Genomic DNA, 23,388 nt, shown 5'->3' on the forward strand with positions numbered 1-23,388 from the left:
GGAGAACTGAAAGTAAAATGAAAGTCTTGCACTAGGACCTTAACGAGAGGATCTTTGCTTTTGCCAAAATATTGACCCCACTGACAGTGTAAAGTGTGAACAAAGAAGTTAGATTGCCTTTTTGCACACCCCTGACTTGGGAGGAACGCTTATGTGATTTTTTTTTTTTTTTTTTTTTTTTTTGTGTAGAAAACTGATTGATGATCATGCCCTGTCAATGGACCTTAATTGGAAAACAAGATAAATCAGAAGAAATGAATGTTTTCATTGCATGTGGCTCAAGACTGATTCTGTGACAGTGAATCAGTTTAAGACATGTATTACTTCGAAGAGATTTCTAGTTACAGCAGCTTATTAATTCTCATAACTTTTTTAATGAGCATATTGAAACAAACTTAAGACAGTAGGGTGTTTCTGTTATTCCAGTACAGCTTTTTTTGTAGTTCTTGTGTCTTACTTTTCCTTGTCAGTTGTGCTGTTGAGTTAGTTAAAACAAACATAGGAATGAAAATTTTATCCTACCATTCATTTTAATTAGGAAACAAGATTTGGGACACAGTGGGAAGGGAAGGATCTTTGGGTCCTTGTTTGTATTACCGTAAGTACCACCTCATGATATTTGTTTCATAACCTGATCAATGTGTGTCTTAAAATACTTGGGAGTGGTAGGGCAAACTATTAAATAGGAAGCTTTTGGGGAACCATGTTTTTCTGATAGTTAGCCTTCTAATTTGCAGCCTGAATTGATTTATGACTGGTGTCTACCCCTTTGCCTTTGGAACAATATTGTGCTGTGGCTTACACAGCACTTTGCCCTAATGTTGTTTTTCTGCTTTCTGGACAATAAGCACCTCTCCTGTCAGTACTTCTTTTGCTGGGTGAAACAAAATTCTCTGTCCTTGTTAGGCAGACGTATGTCCTTTCCCAGCTGCAGCAGCACTACATGAAGACGTTACCATCTTCTAATTTATCCCCCCTTTCCTGGAAATTAAAATCCATTATTATCTACCAGCGGAGCTACTGATGTGAAAACACCTTGAATAGTCTTTGTGAATCTGTTTTTGTTGACTGGTAGTTAAATTGGGTAAGGTGGTAACTTGCTCACAGTGACTGAAATAGATTAGGAAGTGTCGACCAAAGCAACCTTAGTTAGCATCTGTAAGAGAGCTGTAATCTCTAGCAGAGAAATGGTGATGGGTAACTTGGAGTAGACTGGGAGAGACCTTCTTAAACCAGCACAGTGTGGATTAGGGGAGAATATATGTGTATGTATGTGGGCTCCTCTGTGTGAATATTTTATCTTAGCTTGTCCTTTTCACCCAGTTCTTCAGCTGGGCTTGCATAAGATGGAGCAGGTTAACAAGCCCCAGAGAGTGAGTAGCTTAGTTATGCTTAGATCATTTAGTTTCTCCTGACTGCCAACACTGATGAGTCATATGCAGATTTTGTCTGAGTGGGTCACATCTTTGAAAAGAAATTGGGTTTGTGCCGATGAGATATTTTTATCCTAAAAGATCTGTGAACTAAACCTGATATTGATAACTTTGAATTGGCAGGGGGTGGATATTTTGCATTTGAATGTGTTGGGGGGGGGGAATATTTTCACTGGTTTTTGTCTTTCAGTAGTGCTAGTTGTTTTACAAGGTGGGTCGCATTTGTGTGTACCAAAAATGTCTTATGGGGAAGAAAAAGGTACAAAATTTGTAAGTAGTTCTAGAGCAGAATAGATATATTTGTTTAACTTTCTTTATATTTTAATAGAGGTGAGAACAACTTGCTCCAATGTTGAATTTTTGTCCTGTTTTATTTGGTTTTAGACGTCCTTTATATGAAAAACGTAATTTCTTTTTACTTTTAAACAATGATACTTGGTGTTCTCTTATATTTACTGAATGCTGTGTGTGCCAGTGATCCAGCAGACTGATATGCAGTTGTGTGGCATCTTGAATGCACAACATCTGTTACTGCTCCTCTGTGAACTGAACATCCCTCATAAACAGAGCATGCAGGCTTGTTATAAACAGTGTTATTTCAGGAATTAAATATATACTTCATAATTTAAAGAAGTGTGTATGTCCTATAGATAATATACTTGTATAAATGCTTTCCCCATGATATCTTGGAAGACCTTATTTTGTCTCTTTTTTTCTTCCATTTTTTTATTCCAAAACATACACATTACTTCTAAAAGTTTCATAAAAAGATTGCCTGATCATCCAAGTTAGGTACTCAAAATCCATTAGCTATTCTAATTTCTCCTTGGCACAGAACATTTTTCAAATGGATGGAATACAGGGCAGCCAGACAGGTGGACCTGTTCAAATAGGTGAGTAAAAGGTCCAAGTACTTAAAGTTCTGGTTGTCTAGTCCATGCCTCATTATGCAGTGTAGACATACTTTTCGATACATAGCATTTTATAGGGCTGGGAGGTTGTAATAAAAACTGTGCCAATTTGTGTCTGAAATCCAAGAAGAGGTATGAATGGAATATCATGGTACCTTTTTAGATATTAATTTTGACTATAGAGTTGCATTTAGGGTACTCACACAGAAAGGCTGCCTAGAGAACACTTGATTTTTCACTAAAATAATGAAGGGTAGCTATGTTCTGAATGGTGGTGCAAATACATTTGGCAAGATTGCATGTACTTGTGAAATGTGAGGAAGCTGGACGTTACGTGAACATGGCGATGGATTAGCTATTGGCTCTTCCAGCAGAGAGAATCAAAGCCTTGATGAAAGAAACAAAACGAGCATGTTTTACGAACCAAAGCCATGAGCTGAATGAGGGCAAGACTTGTCTTCCTCAGCTCCTTAAACATCAGGACAGATTATATTCATGTACTTTTGAGAGTTTCCTGGCTCAGGCTCTGGTGTTGACCTATATCAGGCCTTTTTGTCACCTTTTTTCCTTCTGCCTCGAGTAAGTTTTAATATTCTGCAAGCTCAGACTCTGCAGGCTTTTCTTCTCTCCTAGCAACACATCTGCATTTGATGTCTACAAATAGTTGATATATAGTTCCTCACAGTCAGTATCTGTTGTGGTGCCTGTTTATTCCATCTTCAGCTTTAAGAGCACAGTATGATAGACTGTTTAATGTTACCGTGCCTTTATTCATGCAATGTTCACAAGAACAGAATAAGCAAAAATCTCCTTAGATGATGGAGATGCTCTTTACCATAATGTTAAAATACTGAATTAAGATTGAAGCTTATACAAACAGACGAATTTATTTTCCTCTTAAGTTGTCTGACTCATTAAGGAGAATTTTCAGATAAAATCAAATTGTTTATGGTGTTTAGTTCTCACTTTGTGTTGTTTTGTCACAACCTTGCTGTGTTGTGTGGCTTCTTGGAGCCCCAAGAGATGGTTGGGTAATTTTACTTGTTTTTTGTCCTGGAACAGGAGAGAAATACAGTAAGACACTGCTGCTTGACTACTGTATTGTATCTTCTTCTGGATTTCATAGTTCAGAAGTTCAACCCTGAAATATTTTAATGATGGAAGCCATAATAAATTACATGGGCATTCTTTCATCAAGATAGCTAATGAAAGTGTAGGAAAGTATGAAAGACATCATGCCAACCTGTATTTTTTTGAAACTCTCATCTTTCCACTTTCTATCCTGTATAAATTTTTTGCTATTATTCTCATGTTTAGTAGCTAAAGAACATGTTATTGCTAAGGCTCAGTGTTCAGGTAAGCCTAAAGAAAAAGTGCTCTAATAATCTACAGCCTTGATGACTGCTCAGTGGATTATCATGAACTCTAGATTTTCAAAGAGCAAGATGGCTTACTTAAGAGATAAGCAAACACAGTTCCTCTCTTACCCCCAGCAGATGAAGATGCAAAAGGAATGTGTAATTTAAAGGGAACAATTTACACTGTGGGTTTAGCTCCTTTTTTGCTGTTTCAAAATTGTCTGAGAGCATGAGTTCCTCAGGTGAACAGGCTTAATGTTGCTTGCTGTTTCTTTGCCTTCTCTTATGGGCTGCAAACGGTTCACTATAAGGAGCTATCACACGGTGTTTAAATTCCATACCGGCTACCCAGTGGTTTCACAGAATGATTTCTTTTCCTTGAATGGACACCTTATTTTTATATTTTAGATGATATAGAATATATATATATATAAAATATATAATATAATAATATAAAAATATATTATCTATATATTCCATATAAAGGAAGGAGTTGGGAACCTTTCCGGGAGAGGGACCTAAAAATGGGTTTAGAAATGTTATATTTTAAACTTTATATATTGCAGCTTCTACTAGTTTAATACATTCTTCCTGGGTCTAATTTAAGGCTCCTTTGGAAGGAGGAATATTTACATATACATTTTCCTTCTTGTTACATTTACACAAAATAAGTGCATGCCTGACATAGTGGAAAGAACTAGAAGTTTTTTTTCCTTTGATCTTTTAACTCTTCTTGCTATGGCCAGGGCTGTCTCTTTGAGTATGCTAATAGCTCTTCAATTTGGCAAATAATATGTCGCTTACACTGATAAGATTTCCTACAGGTGACTGAGTATGGCAGAAGATTGAGTTATTCCCCATGTGAGTGAAAATTCATGGACAGCACTGTGCAGTGTTCAGGCAGCTTTACTTAAAACCTTTTGGGCAGGCAGGCCTTTGAATTTTTTCAAGAAAATGCTTTGATATTTCCACTGGCATCTTAAAAAGTCTGACATTTTGTCATTAAGAAATAGTAGAAAAAAGGAATTAGAAATGGAATAAAAGATCACTGGTGAATGAAAGCTCATATACGTATATAAAACAGCTATCAGCTCAATGCTCATAAAAGACAGAAACTTCCATTGCCACTGAGAAAACATTGCCAATGAAGCAGGCACTCTGCCATTGACATCTCAATCTTGAGCTTATAGGGACACCTACAAAACATCCTCAAAGATGAATGTGGAAACTAAGCTTTATGGCTGTGCTGTTCATAACCAGAAGAGTGAAATGATATGGGTAAAAAATACTTGTGAAAAAGCTGCTGCTTATAACCCCAGGTAGTTTAATTGCACAGCGCTCTCAACATCCATACTTGGTAGAACGGAGGAGGTAGCGACTGCAGTATGGGTTGAAATATTTTATATGAGTTTTGTCAGGAAAGAAAATACTGATGGATCTGTGAGTTCAGAGCAATTGTTCTAACCTGTACTTAACCTGAAATTTGTTGCTTTGGTTTGACCCAGAGAGGAGTTTGTGTGCCTGAAAACTTTCCTGAAAACTTGTCTATTTTATTTTTTGCTGTTAAATCAGGTGGTGCAATAAAAATACTTTTCTTCCATAAAAGACAGAGATGAATTTTGGCTTTTTTTTTTTTTTTTTCTGCAGTCCTAAAAGTGTTTTAGTAGCTTTTTTTTATTTGTTGTTCTGTCTGGCCTGTTGTTGCTTGTTCTTGTTGTTGTTTGGGGTTTTTTTGTTTGTTTGTTTTGGTTTTTTTTGTTTGTTTGTTTGGTTTTTTTTTTTTTTTAGTCAAACTGAATAAACCTAATTCTCTTTATGGTATGTTTAATGATAGCCACAGAGATCATCTGCCAGTTTGGATCCTTTATATCTAGCATACAGGCTGTCCGTTTGATTCTTCATGCGTTTCCTAGACTTAAGAATATTTTTAAATATTTTACATATTTAACTAATACCGAGGAAATGCAGAGAAAAAGTATTTATTTTTCTCCTGTGTAGTGATTTGCTTATGAGAAATAAAGCAGTCAGTGACTCTAAGGTTAATAACATACCATATGCAGAGTAATCAAATATTATTGAAACATCTGTGACACACCTTCAAAACAACTTTTTCCTTTGCATGTTTTCTAAAGGCAGAGTCCCAGCAGGGGGCCCCCCGGTAACACCGAGAAATTTTTAGTAGTCTTAATGCACTAGTTGCCCACACTTGGATGATAGCCATGTATTTTTAAAACTTCCTACAATTTGAGTTAAATTACTATTTAGAGTCTTTATTTTTTAAAGCATTTTACTTAAGGAAGGGTTTAGTTGCTAAACTCTTTTGGCTTGTTTTAAAGTGTTTCAGTGGAAATTACTGTTCCTTGGATCCAAAGGTAGATAGTGAAAAGCTGAAATTTTTGCCTTAGATCTTTTAAAAATCTGGCTGATATAGGCCTTGTGCCAGTTTAAGCTTAACACCATCTAACATCCCAGAGAGAGCTTGGGATTCTTAGTAATTTTAGTAATTTTAGTAATTTTCTGCAAATGGGTTAAGTGTATACCCTGTATCAAGAAGAGGCAGCATTAATTGTATTAAGAGCAGAATTATCAGCTTCATATAAAGAAATAAGTTAAAAAATGAAAAATCCTAGAATCCTGCCAAAAAATTAAAAGTATTAATTTTATAGCTGTTTAATTTATTTCTTTCAGTGAAAAACTCAACAGTTGGAGACCTTGTAAGAAGGCAAGTAGGCCAGTAACCAACTGTATATCAAATGATGCCAGCTGGGGTCAATGGAATAATTCTTAGGAAATAATTTGACAATTTTTTATTCTCTCCCCTCCCCCCATTTGCAAAATGCCTGAGTAGAGATTCATCAAAAGTATTTCTTGAGAAACGTTTCTTCAGGTATTGAAATACCTCTTGTAGAATAGTTTATGAGCTAATAGAATAGAAGTTGAGATTTTTTTTTATTGAACTCCAAAGGTGTGTTCCACAGATGTTTTCTGACAGAAGAAAATAATGGGAAATGTGTTAAGACATTATTTGAACTACATCCTTACCAATAAAATAAATCTGTGCAACGTTTTTCTTTCTGTCCCTTGATCAGAACATACTGAAACTAATAAATACAGCGTTGGGGCTGCACAGGTGATTTACTTGAATAGCTGTTAGGCCTTTTAAAAACTCTTAAATATTATCTTCCATTTTATTAAAAAAATAGATAACCTTAAGAGATACGGCCTTTCCTTTGTAAAAAGATTTATTATCAAACCTGAGAACAAGTTTAAAACATCCCCCATCAGCTAATAAAATGAAAAAATATTAAGATTTCCACACCAGATTTACCTTCCAGGTTCTTCATCTACACAAACATATTAGGAACAGGACTGGAAGTAGATTTATGCTTCCAATATAATCACTTGATCACGCTGTCTTACATAGTTTACAAATCCATTTATCTAAAGATTATGAAAAATGCTGCATTTGCAGTCTCTTGTGACTGTGCTCTCGGAGGTGGCTAGAGTGGTGCTGCTAAAAGAGACATCAGCGGCACGCAGCAGAGCATCAGATAGTTAAATTTCCCAGGCCTGAGAAGTGCCAAGGGGTCTAAACTTCCCCAAATTTCTTCTGCCTATGCCATGATGCATGGGAGATTTCAGCTTAGCCTTTGCATGTAACTTATCTTCTCAGATGATAAATTCTCTGTCTGATCTATAGAAATGATGGTAATATAAGAAGGTGTGTATATATGTTTTTGGAAGATGATCAGTATCTTGTTGGACCAAGCCTATTGTTACACACGTGGCTTTCAAAAATTGGTCTTTGGCATTTTTTCATGGACATGAAGAACTGGACAGTTTTCACATGTGGAAAATACACAGTTTTGCAAAAAGTAAGCACAGAAAAATTGTACTTGTTTTGATTTGTTTTTAGCTGTTCTTTCCAAAAACAAGCTAAGTGTATACTCTTGCTGACCTGACTCTAGGAAGGACCTGTCTGTGGTCCTCTTGTTTGTGTGTGTGTGTTTTGGTTGGTTGTTTCGTTTGGGGTTTTTTTGTGTGTGTTTTATGTGGGTTTTTTTTGTTGGTTTTGGGAGCTTTGTTTGTTTGTTTTTAAATGAATTTCAAGAATTGGAGCCAATGTCCCTGTCAGTGGGAGATTTTGTTGTTCATGCTGAGGTCAGAGGCTGTGGCTGCTGTGTTACTCTGGCTTGTGAGCAGGTACCTCAGCTGAGGTGAAACCAGCCATGCTGGGTGTCGACAACACTGCACCTGGGCTGGGGGAGCTGAGGCTGATGTTGCTGCCTGATGATTTACCCAGAGATCAAGAAATAGTTTGCAGTCAGCTCAGACTCCTGTGCAGGTCACTCCCATGTAAATCTACCTACTGTAGGTTTAACTGCTGAGTGAGTTTCAAGTTGCTTTGCCCACAGTTTTGACTCTTGCTTTAGGCTCCAAGGAGCTCCAGTACTTCTGATATTTCTAGATTCTTCCCTGCAAGATGATGTCTAATCATATTTGTAATCCAATCAAATACATCATCCAAAACTACATGAATTGTATTTGAAGTACCTACCTCCTCATGTCTGCTCAGGTTGACTTCTCGGCCTAACAAAAAGAGGCCAAACTTGCAGTTTAAGGTGAGATTGTATTACCAATGCTCTAGCAATACTTGGTAATCTCACCTTATTAATGGCTTTATACATTAAAACATTCTAGTTGTCACACATTTTGCCTCTTAAAATGAGGTCATTTTGGCCTGACAGTTATGAGACCATGTATGTTGATACTATAGCAGAAGTGCCAAATAGTGGAATGTACTATTGTATTTTATAGAGTAATTAATTTTACATTTTATTATTCTCAAGGGCTTGGCTATTTTCTGGATTGTAAATTCTCTTGCAGCTACTGCTAAACTAGGCCAGTGACATTTGAGAAGAAAAAGGCTAATCCTCTTTTAAGTAGAGATATTTGTAGAAGAGTGAGGGTTAAGAAGAAAATACATTGCTTGAAAACATTTTTTTTTTTAATGCATGATTATTTGCATCTTACTATTGTACTCAAAAACCCCTGTTCTTAATCTGTCTTAAAATTACTTAAAACCACTGTCTTTGATTGCCTTAGTGAATTAACCAAGGCAGCGTTGCTGTTGATGCTGATACCCTCAAACACTTGAAATGGTACAAGCCAGCCTTCTGTGTGGTGTGGCACAGAGCAGGTATGGCCTGATGGTTGTGAGCTTGGTGAGCAAAGGGGATGTCTCCGAGAAGCAGCAGCCCCCACAGCCTGGCACCTTTTATTAATTTTCCTTTTTCACTTTGTGTGTTGTTAGTGAATGGGCTGTCCCAGCATTTGCAGGATTTCAGCAGCTTTAGGGTAGTGCTCGTTAGGACAGTTCTTGTCTCTTAGAGAGAATACCTAAATTAAGACTCCTCCCTCTTGTGGATCCAAGCGTGTTCATCAATTTGGTGCAGGTCTGGTGAAATATTTGCTGCCTCCCCTAGGACCTGAATTTACCTGCCTGATACTTTTATTGCATAGAAAAGGTACAGATTTACTGCTTGCCCCCCGCCCCTCTGATTTTGGTTGAACAGATACTTCACTGATGGTGACTGATGAGCATCAATATAAGTGAAATGAGTGAGGTTGGTTTTGAGCAGCTACGAACTTATATTTTCTCCCTCAATATAATTGTTCTCAGCATGCTTGAAATTAATAGCATGCAAATTGGAAATCTGCAGCAAAGTACAGCTTTAACTACTGTCCCTTTAAAATTTTTATTATTAGAGGGAAATGAATTTGTTTTTTATTAAATGCCTTTTCAAGACCTGGAAAATATACACGTTGTGGTATGTCCCAAATGTCTGCTGATATGAATTGTACTACTTGAAGTATGTTAGCATATTAGGATTCAGCACAGAGGTCTATTGTTATGTACCTGTATATAGCATTATATAAAAACACATACTAAATAATCGGTACTGCTAACAATACATACCAGCTCTATAAGCTAAATTGCAGTGGTTTTTAGAAAAGCTTTTGCCTTTGTCTTTCAAAAATGCAAGTAAGTGGTGTAACTGTATATGTCCGTTTGGTGTTCCTTGCAAAGTATAAGCAGCAAGAAATGTGTTAAAAATCTAGTATTTCAGGGGAAAAGCAAATATTATGAAGTTATGCAAACTTAAGCACTAACTTCTAGAGTATGAAGATGAAATGAGTGCTGCTGCAGGGGTGTGTATGCAGCTGGCCACACTGATATAGTAGGAGTTACATAGCTGACTTGTGAAAAGCTTGTGGGGATTTTCTTTCTGGTTGCTCAAATACAAGATATCTGTGCACCTAACAGGTTATCAGGCATGAGATTTTATGGTTTGTGAGAGGAGAAAGCTGAGAGGGTAGAGATACAAAAGCTCTTTTCTCATCTGATATCTACCCCCTAAAAGCAAGTGAAGAAAGAAATAATCATAGAAAATTGCCTATGCTATTATTGGATAAAGTGATTCTTAGAGTGTATATAAATTTATTTCAAATTTTTTTTTGATCAAAGGTCCTTCAGTGTCAATCTCTGCCATTAAATTTATTTTTAATTAATTCCTATCTCCTAATGTGTTTGAGGCAAGTACAAATAATGCTATTATTTATACACACTAGAGATGAGCTTTGGTGTGAACGAAGTTCTTTTAAAAATAAATAAATAGCAAAAAAAATTAAAGACCATTATATGTAGAAGGGCAATTTTGATGCAGATTGGGTTGACAGTGGCAGAGTAATAATTCCAAAGTATTGGAAGACATTTGCACTTCTGATATGAGAGGAAGAGAAGACTTGTTCAGATTTAGTAGGCAGAGCATAGTCTGTGAAATAGAGGATAAGAAAATAATCCAAAAACAATTTATACCAAGGCAGTAAGAGATGATGTGCTGCATTGAAAATATGTAATCCATACTTTGCAGTGTCCTTCAGCTTTAAAATGAAACATTTGTTAAATGTTGTCTAATTATTTTTTATTGTTCTTTGGATAGTATTAATGTGGTTAAATAGTATTTTAACAATAGTAATAATTTAAATAGATTACATAATTTCAGTAATCTGAGTTTGATCTAGAATCTGCTTGAATTAAGTGGTCTTTGAATAAAGCCTCGTGGGCTTTGCTCTACAAAATGCTTATAATTCAGTTCTTCCAAGTGCTGTAGCCACAATAGCCACAATCAATTACAGCATCCAAAGCTCGTGTTTAAATTCAAGCCCGTGAAGCCAGTTGTTGTGACTCCACCAGAATGCTTATGTATTTAACTACTGATTACAAGAGCCACCGCTCACATAAAGCTGAGTCCATGTTAAGTACTGGTGTGTTTTTGTTTTTTTTTTTTTTATATACACTCTCTATGGGACTCATTTAACCTGAAGTGTTTCCCCACCTTCCCTAGGCTATTTTCACATTAAAAAAATGCTACATGAAAATGGAATAAAAATTAAGTTGGCTGAAATAGCAGGAAAAAGTTCCAAATCAAAGACAGGGAATTATTTGACAACTCAGCAGGAGGTTATGAATAGTTGCGCCCCACAGAGCTGTGTGTTTCTGCCATGTCTGCTGTTTACTGGGGGTAAGAGAGGGGCGAGATTTGCTGCATGTGCCACTGGGGAGATTTGATTTTGCGTGCTGTCAGTGATGAAAAGTGCACCTCTTTTTGGGATGGGAAGCTGGTGGCTTCCCCCTGGCTGCTTGTGAGGCCTTCATGCTAAAGGAAGACAGCATGGCTGTCTCTGAGTTATGCCTGGGACTTCTTACCCCGCCCTGGCAACTGGAGAGGACCCTAGCTTTCTTCCTTTTTCTTATAGTTTTGAGTCTTCCATTTCCATTTGTGCTATTTATTAACTACTAATTTACCACTTCATTTTATCAAGCCTGCGGGCTCCATTGTGTGCTTGACACTGAAAAAAAACTCAGTGTTTTGGAAGAAGTATTTTTGGTTTGCACATAGAAGCCCATAAGCAGTTACAGGTTTTCTGGTTTATCCGCAGTAGTAAAGGTCTATATAAATCATGCCCCATAAGTTTTAAGGGTTGTACTCACTTTTGTCTTAAATTTCCTCAGTTTTGGCTGTGTGCTTTCAGTTATAAATTACTACAATGATCTCTGTCTCAGGTATTCTTCATCAAACGATGTTAAAGAAATGAGAAAACCCTGTGTTGCTTGGTATGTTACATTACGTATAACAAATGTGTGAGTAAGGTAGTAAAGAGATTGCATTTCACTCTGTATACGGCATTAAACGGACATAGCATAAAGGTTACAAATCCAACCACTCCAGAGCGAGGAGGTGCCTGAACTGAGGTTGTCTCTTTGATTTCCAGCTGTAGTGTTAAGCAGTGAAGTACAGAGCAGCCTCCAGGGACGGGTATAGAGCAGTGTGGTACGTAGTTTCCCACCAGTGCCCAGCTAAATACTGGAGAAGTAAAACAACGATGAATTGAGCTCCAGGCAGTGAATGGACTAAAAGTGCTGGTCCCCCACTGATTTATCATCCTGTAGCACTCTGTCCTTTCCAATCCTTGTACATTAAGTAGGGGAATAAGAAACTGCAGCCTGGGCATGAAGAGTATTGGGAGCAGCTGGAGGAGGCAGGTTTGGGGAGAAGTGTTCACGCCTGGGGAGGAGAGTGCAGCTAAGCTGGTGGGGAGCATAAATGTGGGTTTCAGCATCTAAACTGGACAGAAGTCTGGCTGGGCCTGAAAAAATGTTTCTGAAATGCAATAGGCCCAGTGGGGAAGTGCAGCTTTGTGCTGCTACTGCAGCTTTGCCTGCTGTTAGCAAGTTAGATGGCTGCAGGGGACAGCCAGCCTGGGAAGGAGACAACCATTAAAAAAAAAATAATCAAAAAATACTTTTTATTTGAACCAGAGTAATGCAGTGCTTGTTTGTAGTGAGCTTAAGAGTGGCTAGGTTACAGTTCCTTTATTCTTGCTATTTGTTTGCTTGGTGTCTGAATATAGTTACATCTCTTCTTGTGTCTGAAAAAGCAAGCAAATATAATTTCTGCAGGATTCTTTTTATTCTGTTCCATGTTTTTTCCCCTCAACTAGGGCATATAACTGTTCTTCAGTTAGATTTGTTCACTCGTTCACTGAAAATGAGTAATGCTTTTAGTGTCTCATTCCCTGGTGCTCCTTCACCATGTTTGCATAGAGCTATGAGACAGACTACACCTGTACTGCCTCCTTCCAGCAGTATTTAAACAAGAACATCCCTCATCCCTCAGCCTCCATGTGAAAAAATAACCTGTATCTTAGTACGCCAGTGCCTGCTTGAGTGCTACTGTGCTTCATGCAGTAAATTGCAGACTGTAGCTGTGTTGAGATGATAAAATCTCTCTCTCTCTCTCTATTTTTTTTCCTCAGAATGTATTATACAAAACAGTTTGCAATCTCTGTCAGATTAACTGCAGTGTGTGAGAAGTGACCCAGGACAGATTGTGTCAAATTAACCAGTTTTGCATGTGGTAAGAACAATCCTGAAAATGCATTTTAGGTTATGGCAATGTCACGTAGTGATCGTGCTGCGGCTCCCAGGCACATACAGATGTTCTCTGTTTTGACTTTATAGCAGGGTAGAGGAGTCCTTGCTCAAGCATGAGAGAACATAAATGAACTTCGGTGCTTTTTTCCCTTTAGTAACCGCCAAGGATAAGGAGTAGCTCTTTCTCCTACAGCTACTGGAGCCTGGTTAATAAACGTAGCTGTATTTTGGCCATGCATGCTGTCTTCCATGCATAAACTGTTGGTTCCAACTGCTTTCTCCCCATGGGTTTAGGTACTGGTCATTGCTCACTCATCTCCTTGCACCAGCTACGCCGTGCCCAAGGACTGGGTTACGGACTCGGAAGAGGAGATGACAGTAGGACTGACAGAGGGGCAAAGACAATTTGAACAGTCTGCAAGCAGCAGGAGGGACAAAGAAGAAAATCCATCTGCCTCAGGATCAATCTGCCATGTCTTCTTTCTCTCCTTGTTTCCTTCCAAGTTAAACAAATGCTCCTAGCAGTGCATCTCCTGTGATTAGGGGCCGTGCTGGCTGCCCATCAGGCACATTTGCTTGTTTAAGGGTAGTCTCTTGGAAGAAAGTTTGCAGCAGGGCCAGTGTGACCTGTGGCAGGCTGAACTGGCATCCACAACGTGCATGTGAACTGCCCTCTCTCGTCCCTACCCCTGCCTAATAGCTGTACACTGAGGAATGTATTAGTTTGTTTGTGAATCCTGAAAACTGACCCTCAGAGACTGAAATGTTTTGGAAGGTGGAAGAAATGACAGATATTTGAATGACTTATATTTGCAAAGGTCTTGTATATCTTCAGGTTTCAAAAATATAAAGGAAGTCCTAAATTGGTTCTTGTGAGCCTTAATACCAGGTAACCACATATGAAAACACTAAGTAGGAGAAAGTAAAGTTTTCTGTGTCAGCTGTGATCTAATGTCTTGCTCTTCCTTGGATTCTTTACTCCAGCATAACACTTTTCTTTTTTTTTTTTTTTTTTTTTTTTTCTTTCTAAAGATGCCTGCTGCTAAATTTTTGGCATTGATACATGGGAGAAATAGCTTTTTGTATAATTTTCAAAACTACTCTATCACCTGATAAAAGAATGCTTTATAAGTTGCTCTGTATTTTCCTGTAGAGCAAAATAAAAAGTAGCTTTTTATTTCAGTTAGATGACATAATTTTTTATTGTTTAGAAGGATTGCAGTAATTTTTGTTTTTTTTTTTTCTTTGGTTGGAGCTGTTTAGTAACACAGGTGAGGACAATCTGTTGAGTACCAGCATAAGTAGGCTGCTTGTTGCCATGGTGGGATGCCCTCAAAAGTACCCAATAACTGACTCTCTAATCAAACCCATGAAGGTGTTTGGAGGAAAACCAAGACTCCATAGCCCCAAATCGTGGCAATATAAAACCAGTCCAAAAAGCGGTGAAATTTCACTGAACTAAAAGATGTCAGGTCCTGGCTAGCAAATTTCTTTAGTAACTCTTAGATATATCACCAAAATAGAGACAATCAAGAAGGGAAGTTTACGCTTGAACTTACTTTTAAGATTATATTTAAAACCAAAGCATTCTGCATTTAAATATGGCTTTTCTTGTATTGCACCTTTAGGATATGTCAGATGGACTTCCATGGATATTGTACAAATCAGTGATTAGTAAATCCAATGTTGCATGGATCAGTTCACATTTATGAATTGGTTGGAGGTAGCTGGATGTCTCTTATAGTGTTTATGTCACAGAAGACCTTCTTTGTGCAAGAAGTGGTGAAGTAAGTCCTTACACTGAAGGCAAAGATCATCCTCCCCCCGTCCCCTTGCAGTTGTAGCAGTGCCTGGCACAGCGGCCTCCTCTGCTGCAGCATTATAAAAATGCGTGGTCTCACTAAACCCAAAGGTGGCTGGTGCTCCAAGCCAGACCTTTGTATGCTTGTCACGATACGCTCAGTCCCTCTGCCTTGAAATAAATGAAGCCCAGCTCTAATGAAAGATGGGTTTGTGTCTGAACATCGGAAGGAAGGGAAATCTGTGTAAAGGTATCAGTGAAGGTATGTTGCACTTGTTAACAACTAATACTTTTAAAGGATATGCTTCTTTCACCACACCAGATGAAATTCTGCTGATGTTTATTTTGAGGCAATGTCATGATAACAGAACAGATGTCTTGGAAGCAATGTCATTTTTCTGCTAATGAAATGCTAGAGAATTAAGAGGTAGCATGAAAATACTAGGACAGGATGATTTAAATCAGAGCTTCTATTCTTGACATCGTGACACAAGAATTTGAATATGGAATTTAATACAATAAATTAATAATGTTTCCTTAAATATCTTAAAGACAGCTTACATCTCTAGCATCTTACCCAGGAAAGAGGGAGAAAGAACAAGCAAAAGAAACAGCATGTGTTGGTTTGAGAATCTAGAGCTTTGGGAGAGGTTCCTAGAGAATCTTGCTTGAAAAGGCAATAAAAGTAATGAGAGGCACTGCTAGTGCCAAAAGGGTTATAGCTAATGGGATCTGATGACTTATTAAAAATGGGGAGAAAACAAAGAAGAATCCAGTATTTTACCAGCTGTATTGGGACCAGGCTAGAGCTGTCTCGGACATGAGCCTCGTAGTGCTGCAGGTTTGCACATAGACTCAAAGGATTTTTTCTTAGGAAGCAGGTGGCTGCACCGCAGAAAATAATAATAGCTGCTGGTGGGAGTACTTGATAGAAACTGAAGAATCATGCACTTCAGGTACATAATACTTAACAGTGACACTCAACTTCTCTGGCATATTTGAAATGGAATTCAGTGGAAATATTAATGTGGAGTTAAATATGTTTATACGTATTTACTTGCTTGGGTAACAGGATGAAAGAGTTATTTGGTTAGTAATGTTACACATTATTCATTACTGTGAATAATTAACAGAAGTAGCATTTGCAGTAAGAGACATAACAACAATGCAGAATTTCAGAGGGCAGAAGGTTTAGGAGTATTCTGTGTCTGTACAAGTTTATATGCACACATCGTTCTTTAAACTGTGGGGATATAGTAGCTGAAAGTTAGTGGAAAAAATAGCTAAAGGGACTGTTTTTTTTCATCATAGAAATAATACTATAATGGAGACATACTGAAGTGATAATGCTTTGTTATATGATGTAAAACCAGTCCAGTGTATTCAGTGCATATTTCCCTTCTTTATTCATCTGTAAAGCCAGATGATTAACCTTGTTTTATTTTTCCTCAACTCTGTTGAGACTGAACGTTGCATCAATGCCAAACTGCGGAGTACATGGATATAAGCAAAGCACGTTATTTAGAGCTACTGTGATTGTTCCAATTCCTGTTTAAAGAAGCCAGTAAAATTTCATATCTGAGCCTGAAATGAAACATTTAACTCTGGAATGAAAATAGAAAATTTGTGTGCGAAATAGGAGGCACAGGGGATCGCGCACATTTAAATGAGAGATGGTTTAAGGCCCTGCCTAATTTGCTGGGAACTCAGACCCTGGTCTGCAGCGTAATTGGTGTTGTCTGTCTTGTTCACGTCATGCCAGGCCAAGGCTCTCTCTTCAGTAATGAAAGTGAAACTCACAGGTCACAGCACCTCTGAGAGAGGTTTGGTGATTTTGTCGTTACACTCTCTACTGCATAGAAGCTAAATGCAAGCTAGTAGGTTGCAAAGTTTCTTCTCTACTCGTGAGACTAAGATTGGAGCTGTGCTCAAATTTCTAGCAGGCAATGCTGAATTTTACCTAAGAACATTTTCTGCAGTGTTTTCTCCTGTTTTATTTCTTATGAGGCATATGTGTCATCTGGTATATGAAGAAATTGCTGTTTGTATGATCTAAAGGTAATGTATAGGCTGACAGAAGCACATTTATTACCATGAGGAAAGTGACCACTAATAGATGCAAACTTAGTGCAATAATTGCCATCTGTTGTACGAAACCTGTTTCAGTGTCTCTTAACTTCATTCTTTCTTCTGCTCATTTGTTATCTTTGTCTTTGATCAGATATTTCTTGTAGGATGGGAACACTACATGTGTTTTCACTGGCAGCTAGCAGACCAAAATCTGCTCACCAGATGTGCCTAAAGAGCTGCCTTGTCCTTGGAGAAAACGTGGCACATCAGCTTGAGCGTGCAGAAGACCTGACAGCTGAGTGTCTCCTTCTGCATGTGGTTGGTGATGACAAAGCTGTTGGTAGAGATGGGCACATCTGGCAATATTTGGTCCTGCTGCACCCTGAGGCTCTGCTGCCTTCTCTGGGGTTAAGATACTGAAGCCCAGAAGCCTGGGAGAACCCCAGATTGCCCCTGTGCCAGCATGCCTTAAGGGCATGAGGCAGGGGTGAGGGAGGAGAAGGAGATTGCCCAGTACTAGAGTGTAAGTGTGTGGAATATAGGTTGCCCTTTGTATTAGCGTGGTCTTTTTCTGTTTGTTTTCTTGGTTTTGTTTGGTTTTCCTACTGAAAGCAGTGAGGTATTGCATGGGGTATTGAGCTGCAGCTGTTGCAGAGTTGCTGCTTAACCATTCAAATGTGAATGGTTATTTAATCCTATGAACCAGCAACCTCATTATGTGAAGGTGACCATCTTTGCTGTAGCACTGGAGGCTTGCCTGAGCGCCTCTGAGAGGAAGAGCGCAGGCATTCTGCTCGGGCAGGGTCACAGCTTCTCGGCCAGGCTGGTGCTTTGTGGATGAAGCATGTGAAAGGACTCACAGCAGATTCACTAGGTGTGTCACAGCTTCTTTTGCTACATCTGCAGAAGACAGTTATTGATATCAGATGCATGGCACGTGTATGGAAGTACATGCATGGCATACATTTCTAGGTGTAGTTTATATTGTGTACAACTGCTTCTGAGGGACTACTTGGCTCTAATGCACATTCTTGCCACTGTGCGAATCCTGGAATGGAAATAAATTTAGTTCCTGGCCTCAAGAAAAACAACCAGTATTTTGAAAAGTTCTTAGGCCAAAAAGTCCTCTTATAACTGCCCTGCTAAGCTGATTTTCAGGAGTCAGTTTGATTGAAAGGAACTGTAGTAGGTCTGAAGGCAATGGGAAAGACGTATTTTTCAAATGCTCTGTTCAGCAGATGATAATGACAGCCTGTAGTCTATCAGCTATTTCCTCATGGGTTCCTTGTTTGCTTTTTCACAACTGAAGTAGCAGTTTTTCTCTACCAGAAGAGATGTGGCTGTAGCAAAGTGCCTGTGTGGTCCTTGGTAGTGACTGATGCACTGCCTGTGAATCTGACAACTTACGATGAACCAAAATAATAATTTTTAAATGACTTTTTGTTTCTTGTGAAGCTTGAATTGATGGGTTGGAAGGCTTTTTCTGAGTGCATGGGTAGTGTTGTATTTTAAAAGGTTATGTTTTTGTAGGCTAAGAGGTCATTTCAAACTTTTATTTTCAGTAAGCTCTAAATTATCTTTCCCCAAATATTACTTCATTTTGAATTGCCGCAGCAGTTTGGATTTTTTTTTTTTTTCCCCCCAATCCTATCTTAGGTACCATTTTGAGGTATTTCAGCTAGGTTTTGTTTTATGATTTTTTTTTTTTTCTGATTAACTGAAGTATGCTTTCAGGTTATATTCTTCAGACATTATTTTCACTGTTGAACGATAATAGTGATTAAAGGTTGTTTCAAGCAGGTGATGTTTTGTTGTGGTGGTTTTTTGTGTGTTTGGTTTTTTTTGGTTTTTTTTTTTTTTTTCCCAAGCAAAGCTACTTTAACTTTAAAAATAATGTAAAGCCTACTCAGGCCCTGCAGCAACCTCAACATAAAAAATAATTTAGTTTAAACTAAACTTTACATTTGTGTACCTTATTAGATTGTGCCTGTTTAGATTTTAGAATATATTTTTATCTGCAGGGGTGAACATAGGTTGCACCTTATAAAGAAGCAGTTGTGGTGTGAAGAGGCACTGATAAATAAGACAGATTAAAGAAAGCCTGTACTAGGATGTATAGATGATCCTTAATTCATGTAAATTTTCAAATGTCCTCTTTTTATTCCCTACCAAATGCTGGTCACATTTCTTCAGATGACTCCCAATTTTATCTTTTACGTTGTTCTAAAGAACTGCTGGAGAATTTCAAAAGAAAAGAAGGGTTTGTCTAAGCTATGATTGATTACCAGGTGAGAACCATAATAAAGTACTCATTGGTAGTGTTAACGTGCTCAGAGGAGCTGAAAGAAACAGAGGCATTAGGCTTTGTTAGTTATGGCTATAGCTTTTAAAGGTGGTTTTGATGCCCTGAGGAAAATTCTCGGATGTGTTCTGGTGGTCTAGGTGGAGTGTTTGCTGACTTATAAAGCTGCACTGAGAAACCAGGAGTAAGGAGAGGAGAGCAGCATTGGTACTACCTGCACTTACCCATCACAATGTGCATTCTGCCAGGACAGCCATATATCCAATTAAAAAACGCAACGTACCGTAGGCCATAAAGGACTGTCCCATCTGGATGGAGTCGAATCATTCGGTTTTTCACTGTCACCCCATGGACAAATGACTTCTTGTCATTTTGAAAATACGTGTCCGGCACCCAGAGCTGGTCAGCCACTCTGTTGTCCAGAGTTAGGTTCAAAGGTATTCCGGAATAAGAGAGCCTTTTATCCCTCCAGGACTGCTGGAAGTACATGGTCAGGGTGTAGTCCTAGGGAAGAAATAAGAAGGGCTTTTTGTATTTTGTATACTGATTAACTTAACAGAAGTTTAGTTCTTAGATAACTCTCGGTAACTGAATACCAGTAGCAATAAGAAGTTTAAGGATTGTTAAGATGTTGTTGTCATTAACCATGATTGTAAATCTTGGCCTGTTTGTGTTAATGTCGAACTTCACACTACTCACCAATGGCAGTGACCACCCTCAGTCATAGGCTTTCAAAACCTCTTGAGCCAAAGGGAATACATGGTCATTTGGGTCTCCAGTCTGTGGATCACACTTGCGTGTTTTTTGATAGGTTTTCTTTAATGTGAAAAGAGCAGGGTTTAGCTGGCATCAGCCATGTAGCATTGCATACCATTGAGGACACTCTTTTGATATTCCCTGTCTTCATCCTGAAAGATTCCCCACACAATCCAGAAAGGCCAGCAGTCCCTAGGCCTCCCGAGAAAGAGCAAATATGACCTCAGAACATAAAATGGACAACTTCCCATTCTGCATCTGCTGAAGTTGTCAAATGTAATGACCTTGGATAGCTGGGCACATCTCACCTCAGCCTGGGAAATGTGGTGCCTTCTGTCCTTGGCAATCAAATATTACCACATGGAGAATGAACGTCTCTTGACTATCACGTTGTGGCTTAGGTGAAATACCATTTATGCCGTCCTTCAGCTTTCACTTAGTCTGAAAAGAAATTGTTCTAAAAGGTTTCTGGTCTGATTTACTCTCTCGTGTCTGTCTTTCTGGGAATTTGGTGATTTTAAAGGTAGTCAATTTTTTAAAGTGGAAAAGCCCATGTACTTTGTAGCTGATGGAGTCCTTAAAAGATGACCGGAACAGCAGTATGTGGAGTATTAGTTTTCTCTTCCTCATTTCCTCCCTCAGCCCCCTTTCAAGTGTCAGGTCATTTTGTCACACATCTTAACAGCAGAAGTGCAGCAAAATTATAGATATTATTGAAAAAAAAAAAAAAATGGTTAGCAGTAAGATTTTCTTTTATGTGAGAGAAAGCCTTACCTCTGTCATCCTCACAAATCCTAGCCTGGACTGTAATTTTTGAAGAAATAGAGAATAAAAGCTGTCTGATGTGATTTGCTCCTTTCATCTTTAGTGACTTCTGAAGACTGTACCATTGCCATGAAATCAAAGCAGAGTTTTTACCTTTCAAAAAGACTTTCTGCCTGAAATGTTGCATATAGCAGAGCTATAAACTACAGACTTATCAGTAAAAGAAGTTAATGAAAATATTGTTCTTGCTTGCCCTGGGCCTGTAGTCGTTGTTTTGTTATGAAGGAAATGCATGACTTGATGATCAGTGGTCATATACAATAGGACAATTACATCCATTCTGAGCACCGATTTGCAAGGATTTCATAGATATGCCCTTTTTCAGGCCTGCAAGATGATGGTTACCCATGACAGAGCCAAGAGATGGTATGCCAAAGGCATAAGTTTTTTTTCCTGGCCCAGGTAACTAGGAGGAGGTCAGGACAGCTTCTTTTGTTTTTCAGACCACTCTGGTCAAGCCTGGAACTACAAAGTAACACAGTGGGGTGTATGTTGTGCTCTGCTGAACAGGTGATTTATAATTTAAATAGCAGTATGGAGAAGCATGAACTCAATGGAGGCGAGTTTTTGAATGTACAATTTGAATAGAGTTGGGTTAGAAGCAGACACTTAAAGAGAAGTTAAATTCCTGGGCTTTGTTCCTCTTATGCATATACAGACCCACAGACAGATGGGAACTGGATGAGGGGAAAAAAAAGAGAAAAAAAAAAAAAAATCACTTTTCTGGTGCAGTTTTCATATGTTGTATCTGTTTTCTAGCCTGTCCTATTTCGAGCAACTTTAGGTAGAAAAGCTTTCATAAATGGCTGATACAAATTAAATCCCCAGTGCTAAGTGCTTCACTTGGTATCCTCTATATCTTCTGCCTGATTCAGCAGAGCCTATGCAGTCTGCAGCACAGCTGGAATAGAAATTCCAATTATACATAATAATCTTTTTTCCTTCCTGCTTTCCTTTATATTTTCACTAGGTCTTAAAGCTGCTTTTGTAGAACTGTCATGCTGTCCTGGAAAAAAGCTAACAATTGAGAGTGGTGCCTATGTGATGGTTCTCAAAGCTCAACCAAGAGAGAAAAATAGCCAAGATAAGCTACAAGAGATTTTAAAGGATGTGATCAGGTGAAAAAAAAGAAATTCTGTCTCTTGGCTATGGCTAGTAGGAGAAAATTAGTTGTTATTTTTAGCATCATGGTCTGCTTTAGAAATTTTATTTCACCCAGCTGTGCTGTATACAGAATACTGCTGTTGGTAACATTACAGTAGAGAGTTATCCTCTGCCCTGCAATTGTGCTATACTATGTAGAAGTATGCAGAAAGCCAACAAGTGTTAATGGGGACAAAAAAAACTGAGCTTCATCCTAAAGGAATCTCAATGTTTCTTAACTCAGAAAGAGTTAAGTTTTTCCATTCCCCATTACTCATGCAATATTTTAATGAGGAAAATGAAGAGTTGTATTTCATGATTGAGAGTCCCTGTTGCTGTAAGTTCTTATTTTTAAAAGCATAGTTAAAGGTTATTTTAATGAAAAGCAAATGATATCTGAGCTATAATAACCCAAATTATATAGTTATACATTTTCTGATTTTTTTAAATGGAATACAGCCTTACCTTTCTCATATTTCATCAGTGAAGAATGAAATGCCAGCAAACCATATGGCTAGCCACATCTTAGAGGTTTTGTATTTTTCTTCTTTTTATACTTTACAGTGGTGCGAGCGAAGTGAGAATGTAACGAATGCTTGCCTTCTACCCTGTAAAATTCACTGGGGATTTTGTGGTTTCCAGCTCTAGAGTGTATGAATGATTTCTGAATCTTTCATATCTATAGTGGTAATTGGCGGCAGAATTTCTTTAGCTTTTTATGACAGCTTCCCAAGATCTCAAGCATCAGCCTAGATATGAAAATAAATCAGACTATGTTTAACTTTTGTATTTAAGAATTTCTAATAGTGAGAAAAAAAGCAGGGCCCAATGTAAAATTAAAAAAAGAGAATGTTTCTGTAAATAACTGTTCTTTTAAATGATTTGTTTCAAAAAATATTTCATTTTTTTTAGAAGCACACTGAATATTTTTTTTGCCTAGCTGTATTTCCTATAATAAAAGAAAAAGCTGTAATGCTGCTGAAAAATCATGATATTTCAGTAGGTTTAATTGAGCCGTCTGTGCTTTCCATAAGTGCCTCCCTGCTTCTCCAGGGCATAGTCAGCCTTCCTAGTGGTAAATATCTGAGCACTAATGATAAAGTTGTTTTCATGTGTGTTGCTTGTTTTATTTATTTTTTTTGTATGTGATGAAGTCTGATCTGCTAGAATGAGATGGGTTTTTTCCTTTCTTAGTAATTGTGCAAATTTTATTTCTTTCTATCAAACTGGTAATGTGCACGTGAGTGTATATAGATGTATACTATAACATATAGCCAAACTGTGTATCAA

At 38.0% G+C, this 23,388-nt stretch overlaps 1 protein-coding gene across 1 annotated transcript in view; it reads right to left on the reverse strand.

Annotated features, from left to right (window-relative positions):
* Positions 1-23,388, reverse strand: part of GABRB1 (gamma-aminobutyric acid type A receptor subunit beta1) — a gene marked incomplete at its 3' end in the record, with an annotated part of 139,673 nt that overhangs the window by 46,186 nt on the left and 70,099 nt on the right. The window contains exon 4 of the mRNA XM_082315220.1: positions 19,658-19,878. Coding sequence (XP_082171346.1) covers positions 19,658-19,878 — 221 coding nt within the window. The remainder of the gene's footprint in view (positions 1-19,657; positions 19,879-23,388) is intronic.

This window comes from Platalea leucorodia, assembly GCF_965183815.1.
Source record: "Platalea leucorodia genome assembly, chromosome: 6".
NCBI classification, from domain to species: Eukaryota; Metazoa; Chordata; class Aves; order Pelecaniformes; family Threskiornithidae; genus Platalea; species Platalea leucorodia.